The sequence below is a fragment of the Arachis ipaensis genome, chromosome B8 (genome assembly GCF_059453495.1).
Source record: "Arachis ipaensis isolate K30076 ecotype BB chromosome B8, ASM5945349v1, whole genome shotgun sequence".
Classification (NCBI taxonomy): domain Eukaryota; kingdom Viridiplantae; phylum Streptophyta; class Magnoliopsida; order Fabales; family Fabaceae; genus Arachis; species Arachis ipaensis.
Window position 1 is genome coordinate 134,772,131 of NC_142443.1, and position 7,927 is coordinate 134,780,057.

The following is a 7,927-nucleotide window of genomic DNA, read 5'->3' on the forward strand; positions in this document are numbered from 1 at the left end:
GAAAACAACCAAGAACTTTCCTTTGCCCTAACATTGAATCAAATTCACTGTTACAACGCACATACAGTTTTTACCATTGATATCACCATGCACGTACAACAGTTCATTCTTTCATTACTATTGAACTACACAATAAGCAATGGAACTGATTCTTACCTTCAGTGACGAAGACGGCAAATCAGACTGGATTCACACCTAATGCACGTCGGAACCTTCTCAGTCTGGATGGTGGTTTTTTTTGGAGGGAGAAACAGAGCAATTCCTGTCTTTGATCTTTGGTCTTCTTTAGGGTTTTATGTAATTCTGTCAAAGGGTTGTGGGTGTAATAGAGATTGTACACAAGGAAAGGGACGAGACTGTATATAAGGGGCAGCACTCAAAACGACGTCGTTTTGAGTTACAGGGACTTATGTGTCCTGTTTTCAAATCCTCCAACCCACTAACGTGCCACGCTGGAACGCCGTTGAGCCAGGTAAGCATAGGGGGAGCCAAGTCAGCATTTTCCGTCCGGTCTGACGGTGGCTCACGGACGAAGGGACTGATCGGTCTGGTTTTTAGGAACGTCAGGGAGTTAAATGTATTTTCCAATGCTCAGGGATGAAAATGTCCTCGGGTTAAAAGGTCAGGGACTAATTTGTCCTTTTCTCAAAAGAATTTTAATGGAAGGACTCCTAGAAAAAGAACGTGCATTCTTCCTTTTCTTTCTTCTTTTAAGTCACTCAAATTCGTTTTTATCAACTTGTTCATTGTTGCTTGGAATCCAATTTGCGTCTTGTTAGTCAAATTAATTATGATTTATGTTTGAATATATATAAGAAAAATACACTGAATAATTATCTGATTTCGTGAATGAATAAATTAATGGAAACGAATCTAAACATAATTTCAATCGATGTTAATATAATGAGATAATACTCAATTTGGTCCCTGAACTTACACGCGAGTCTCAATTTAGTCCTTGAAGTTTCAATTGTCTCTATTTAGTCCCCGAAGTTTATAAACGTACCTCATATTAGTCCCTGAGACCATTTTTAGTATAAAAACGTTAATAGAGCGCTGTTGTAGACTATCACATGTCACGTTAAAACTTGTAAAATGATGCAGTTTTGGTTTTGACATTTAAATAGCTCAAAAACAACATCGTATTACTTATTTTGTTAGGTAAAATTTTAATAAACACCATTTAAGATGTTGTTTTTAGGTTATTTGAGTGCCAAAATCAAAACATCATTTTACAAAGTTTAGTGTGGCATCCGGTTATCACGACAGTGTTCCGTTAACGTTTGTACGTTGAAAATTGTTTCAAGGACTAACATGAGTTATGTTCACAAAGTTTGGGGACTAAATAGAGGCAATTGAAACTTCAAGGACTAAATTGAGACTCACGTGTAAATTCAGGACCAAATTGAGTATTATCTCTAATATAATAATCAACATAGTTACTTTGCTAAGGTAAACTTTTGAAAATTTTCTTTTATGTGGCAAGAAGAGAGAGTTTCGGGCCACATTGAAAGCTTTTTTTTTTTTTTTTTTTTCAAAGTTAAAAATGAGACTTGAAGATCTCTAAATGAGGACGGAGAAACTATGTCATTTGAACAGTATCTCGTTGGTATAAAAAGCTTTTGTTTATCGTGTTCTCAATGATGTTTTGCATGTCTAAATTCCCATAATCCTAAATACTAATAATAAAAATAAAAAAATAAAATGTTAATCATTGTATATTAAGATTCTTTGAATATGTTATTGAATGAACCATAACGCACTAAAGAATCTAATACTACGTAGTAGAAATTAATTTCCTGCTTAGTTCACTTTTTATTTTTCCTTGTCAAACAATGAACTAAACTATTATCTTATCTAACAATATGGCTACACTCAACGCAGCAAAATCTAATTTACTAATGATATACAGAATATCTTACCCAATTATGTGACAATTCCTAAGGGTTAACAATGCTATCAATTACATGGTATGATTGTATGAAAAAATGGAGCAGTGCTCTTAACATATTATTTTACTAGTATCCTGGCCAGTGGTCACTTTGAGTCTTGACATTGTTGATATTATTTTCCATGCTATTTCTTGTTTCTGGAAGACCACTCCCCATGCCAAACGTTCCCCATCTAAATTTCCTAAAATTAATCAATGTGGTAAGTATTTTGGTCATTTCGTGAGAATAGGAAAATCATTTGTGAAACATTCAACTATCTATACATATAAAGACAAAAAAAAAAAAAAAAAAACTATCTATATATATTATGAAAGTCAGCCATAAGGCATGCCTACAAGCATCTTGGTTCACGGCTTAAAGTAGGATCTGGAGAAGGGTCACATTCAAAGGATGTAATGTAGGTAGCCTAATCTGATAATTGTTGCTCTAAAGTTCCTTTTTTTTACATATTCTAAGAACAATTATTGTTTAGGATAACTTTTGTACCTGTAAAGGCGTTAATATATATAAAATTATAAACACGTGACAAAACCAAAAATAGTTTGCAGGGGGCTTCAAATGAAAATGGCACAACAGTTAGTTCGCATCAGCTTAGTGCATTCGCCCCATGCACGCTAGAATAATAGCCAAGAAAACCTAGTGGATTTTCATGCAAAAATTCAATCTGTCCAACAAAAATTGTAGTAAAAAAAAAGAAAACATGTAATGAAAGATTATCTAGGAAGCCACGTAGTCAGCTATGAATTTGAGAAGAAACGAAAAGAAAAGAGTAAACAACAGAAAATCTTGTTACCTGATGCAATATGGTGATGTAGAAAATAAGGGATCAAAATCCCAATCACTACCGCCAGAGCCCAAGGGAACACTGGGGAGGAAAGATTCACCAAATAATTGTAAATACTGTGAATATAAAGCAAACTAACAAAGCTTTGAGATGAATATAAAGCAAATTAACTGCATGGTGGGTTGATCTTACCAAAGACAAAATGAAAGTCTCAATGCATTTCGTGCCTCCGGACCCTTTTGTTCCTTCCCCTCTCAATTATCTTGGCAACCTAGAGTTCTTTCGCTTAAGGATGTGTTCGTGTGTGCGACGGGAAGGAAATGAAGGGTTTGACGAGTGAAATGGACTCCTAGTTACTGTTGAAACCCCTTGTTTTCCTCCAAAATCACAACTCACAAACACAACCTTAACCATAGGTTATCTCCACATACCCTGTATTTGAAAAGTCATGAACCTTTCAGATTTCTTGAAATAGTTCATGCAGAGATAGCTTCTGAAATGAATTTAATCTTCAAGACCCCCCCCCCCTTTTTTTCTCTCTTTTCAAATAATAATAACAGCCCACCTAACCCCTCCATAGAACAAAATTGGGTAAAATAAAAGAAACAAAATCAGCATATAAGTATAACAGTAGAAGTTGCACTTCAAGAAAATTACTTCTGCAGTTGTTGAACCTCAGCAGGGAATATATATTCTTTTTCTGCTCTAGCAAATGACTGCTCAAGGATCATGAAGTAAGATTGATTAAAGAGAATTTCTTTGGTGAAGAGTAGAATTGGATGAAGAGTGAAGATTTTTACTAAATTTATAAAGAACATGTGCATTGCGCATGATAATTTTTTTGTGTGGTCTTTTTCTTTATTAAAATAAGTAATCTTCACTCTTCATCAAAATTTCACTCCTCACCATAGTATTACCCTTGATTAAAGAAGCATGAGAATGAGCTTTAACCCAAACACAATCAATCTTCTTTCAAAACATGCCAATCAGTGCAGCTACTGCCAAGTGGGAGGACTTGTAGCCATTTGATAAATTAAATCAACAGCTTTGGCTGGAGTAAATCCACTTCTCATTCCATTCAAAAACACCAGCAATCAATGTAGATGCTGAAAAAGGAGAGGATTTATGGCCATTTGAGAACTTAAATCGGAGGCTAAAGGCTGGAGCAATCCACTATTTGACAATTCTTCCAAGGCTTTAATGTCTTGTTGCAAACGAGCCACATGTAGAACGGTATGATCAAGGACTAAAGGATCATCTGGTGGATTATGGAGAAGGGTGAGCAAAGCCTGTTTATAAACTTGAGCAGACAACAATGGCCTTGTAACCTGCCGACTTCTACAGAAAGTTGCCACCTTGATTACATGTTTACAAAGGTTTCCCAACCTAGACCAAGAACAATCACAAAGTGAAAATTCTGAGCCAGGATTCCAAACTGTATACACCAAGTTTCTGTCAGTCTGAGAAAAAACTTTTGCGTGACAGAGATTTTGCTCATCCAGTATCACATCAACATCTGGAATATTGAGCGCGTGATACCAAGCATTGGCAGATAAAGATTTGTCTTGTAGATTCTCAAAATAGCCAGTATCTAAACTGTATTGGTCTAGCCAATACAAGGAGAGAAATCCAGTAGTTAAAGTGTGAATTAACCAGTCAAGTCTTGGCCAGAAATTAGCATTATTCTCTTTCAAAAGTGTGGATTTTAATTTTATGTGATATGATTCTATTGCAGCAAGTGACTCGGGCATTGTCAACGGTAGTGACTTTATGCCATTAATCCACATATCTGCATGAGAAAGCACGGAAATACTATTATATCAAGAAGTACTATTCATTTTAAAGATGTTCGAATGAATGGATACTGTGGTAGTTATAATGACAAAAGTTAGCCAATTGAAGATATGGTTGTGAATGTTGCTCAGCAAAAACGGAACTGAAATGAATGAATTTGATCAAAATCTGGACCACATAAAGGCCAGATTGGGAATGATTACAATGCAGGCTACAATGCAAGTGTTGATATTTCCTCAATGAATACAAAAGAAACCATCCATCACTTGCAAATTACCTATACTTGGTAGCCACTTGCTCTTGAAATAGTCCATGAAAGCACATTGATCAACAAAAATTTGCATAAACTCTTCAAGTGCATCCATAGCATTTGGTCCACATCTTGTACAGTAAAGAATCCATCCCAGGTGCCGTAACATCTCCCTTTGCACCTCAAAGTTGCAACATGTCTTAAAAAGCTTTTTGATCCAAGAACGGCGAACATGCCAGGCACATAACAAGATGCGACACTGGAATGCCTCTCTACAACAAGCAAGATCTCATAACATTTGATATTAAGTGGTTATTGCACCAAAACAAGATTTCCAAATGAAATTAAAAGAAATGCAATAATGTTTTTACCTTATGGTATTATAGTCAAAAGATGGATTATCCAGTATAATAGCACTAGGCCTCCATCTAGGATCCTTGGCTCTTATCTTTTCAGATAGCAATGCAATCCATTTATGTATGTCTTTTCCAACAAAGGATGAGGTGATTATCCAAGCAACTGGAATTGCATTTTGAGATGAACCAAAAACAAGTAACGAACACACTGGATACTGTCAGGGACGAGAAAGGAAAATATAAGACATTATACAATCCTGCAGCATGAAATAATTAATTTTGAAGTTTCTAAATTCACTACATCTGTTTCTTGTAAGCATGAATTTTATTCTCGACCGAAATTAAGGGTAAATAAGCTAAACATATAATTAAACAACAGATTGTAAACAACTAGCTTCCTTCTTGAAAAGGTACATACAAAAACAACATGCAATACCTTAAGCTTCTTCAAGCCAAATGTTGAATGAAAAGAAATGAAACTGTTATTTCCATAGCGAATCATCTGTTGCAGCTGCCAATCTGTCTGTATGCCCAAAACAAATGATTGTGAACCTGAGTTATCTTGGTGATAGAAAACATGCTTCTGATGGCGTTGGACCCATATCTTTACACTGCATTCATCGTTTTCCTGCAGTTCATGTGAAGAATTACGGATACTCCGTTCCATGTTGCGCACATCATTTCGAGTGAGAAAATCATCACGGTTTTGGGGTCCACCTTGCTTCTGCATCACCTCTACATGGTGCTGTATTATGTTATCAAGAGATATCCCAACATAAAGCATAGACATCACTTTCTGGCGTAACTCATCGGAAATGCGTGGAGCATACATAGCTCTTGTTCCTATTGCATCCCTATCAAGTATTCCATGACACGGTGCCCCTGTTTTATCTACATGCCTTCTTTGGTTATATATGATTAGAGCAAGAAGAGGGCGTGTATATAATCTTTTAACAGTGAAATGGCAAAGGCAGCCTCTCATCATATGACGCCTCCCTGGTCTGCTTCCCTTCCCTGAAGCAGGCTTGGTACTTTTGCTATCTCCTATGCACGAGTCACCTTCTCGATAGTCCTCAGGACCATAAGAACACCAGTACCTGAATCAATATATGATCTTGTATTGTTAATTAAAGGAATCTTTTCATACTTAAAGACAATTTTTTATAACTTGAGAATAACAATATACATCACTTTGATACGCATATTTTTTCTCTCTTAATGTGAACTGCAAACCATATAACTTTAATATTATAAGTTTATAACAGTATAAAAATCAATTAAAAGATAACATACAAGGTATATTCAAGATAGCCGTCAACCCTCGGTTTAGTGACGCTCCCCTCAGGTCTCTTCCTCCTTGATTCTACACGGAAGCTAGCAGGACATTCTGGATTTGAAGACTCCCCTTTCACAAAATCATCCACTCTAACAAAAGGAATCAGAGCAATATCATCACCCCCTTGGCGACCACCCTCTAATTTCACCCAATTTATGTGAGCAGCAGAGAACTCAGCACACCGGGGATCTTGAACTGGAAGGTTTAGAATGTCTTCCATTCTCGGCATCTACAATTCCAAACAGAAAGTGTCAGCTATATTAAAAACTATATGTGCATTGTATGGACTTCTGAAAGAAGCTATGATCAGTATGAATTTTCATCTCAGCTCTCACCAAAGATAAGAAAAGATGCAAATGCAACCTCTTTGCCTTCCGAACAAGGCATGAGAAAGTGTATGCTACATCATTGGTGATGGTGGACCTAGAAACTAACTAACTACCATTCATATCTCATTTCTTTCAGCATATAATTTCTTCAAAAAATTATAGGGACATCTCTCCCATATATTCCAACATAGTAGATAAATTTTAGAGTATTGTCATATTTTCCTAAAAATCCTCCTAATCTAAAATCCTAATCACAATGGCATGAGTTCTAACTTCAAATTGTAGTCAAATTCTGAATCAGAAGGAATATTAGGCAAAGCACAATAATCATAAAAACGAATGATTTTTTTATTTTTTTTAATTTGTCTTCAGATATCTCTCCAAAACCTTTGAATATGATATGAAACTAACCTTATCTCAAGATATTGGAGCTATTCCTCCAACAAGCTTATATAGCAATTCGAGTTTGGCGCTTAGAAATTTTTAGGTATCAGAATAGAATAGAAATTAAGCATGAAGCACTGAGTAAATTGGAGGAGTGATAGTGGTTCTTAGCCAATTAACCAGTGTAAATGCAAAGTTGTAAACGTTACAGAATGAAAAATGTAAACTCAATTCATTATTCGTCTACACTGAGAAACTCGCCATTGGTAACACTAACAGTCATCGCAGAGAGAGAGAGAGAGAGAGAGATGATCAGATGAATAGTTTTTTGTTTTTTTATTTTTTGTTTTGTTATTTCGGAATATCTTCGTGGAAAATAAACCAAAAACTAAATAGTCACCAAAAAATAAAAAACCAAAAACTAAATGCTAAAAAACAAAAAGTACCGCTTTAATTTTGGGATGGGCTTTGTACCCATTTATGTGGCCAACTACAGAGCTTGGGTTTCTAAATTCATATTTTGTTATTTCTGCGGTATATGTATGTCTTATTTCGCCAAAAATTAATCATTGTTTGACCCAAGAAAATATAATTTTGTTTGGTGGCTGACTGGGTATCAAAAGAAATAGTTTATTATTCCTGAAAAAAAAAAGAAATGGTTGATTGAATACAGAAAGAAATTGTTCTATAATACCAAAAAAAGAAAGAAATTGCTCCAGCAATGTGATTCAGTGGTAAACTC

General features: G+C 35.4%; 1 protein-coding gene across 4 annotated transcripts; it reads right to left on the bottom strand.

Moving 5' to 3' along the window:
- Window positions 1–1,768: 1,768 nt before the first annotated feature.
- LOC107613763 (uncharacterized) lies at window positions 1,769–7,540 on the bottom strand. Of its 4 annotated transcripts, XM_088497698.1 has the most exons (10): window positions 7,213–7,540; window positions 6,430–6,701; window positions 5,573–6,233; window positions 5,152–5,351; window positions 4,808–5,052; window positions 3,654–4,525; window positions 3,394–3,452; window positions 2,929–3,168; window positions 2,746–2,817; window positions 1,769–2,133 (listed from the first exon to the last, which is right to left on the bottom strand). In XM_088497698.1, exons 2-6 carry the CDS (start codon window positions 6,699–6,701, stop codon window positions 3,831–3,833), a joined length of 2,073 nt encoding a protein of 690 aa, XP_088353824.1. In that variant the 5' UTR covers window positions 7,213–7,540; the 3' UTR covers window positions 1,769–2,133; window positions 2,746–2,817; window positions 2,929–3,168; window positions 3,394–3,452; window positions 3,654–3,830. The 4 variants fall into 4 exon arrangements, with proteins under 4 accessions (XP_088353824.1, XP_088353826.1, XP_088353827.1 ...); XM_088497700.1 differs by lacking the exon at window positions 3,394–3,452; XM_088497701.1 differs by lacking the exon at window positions 3,394–3,452 and having other exon boundaries at window positions 1,788–2,124.
- Window positions 7,541–7,927: the final 387 nt, after the last annotated feature.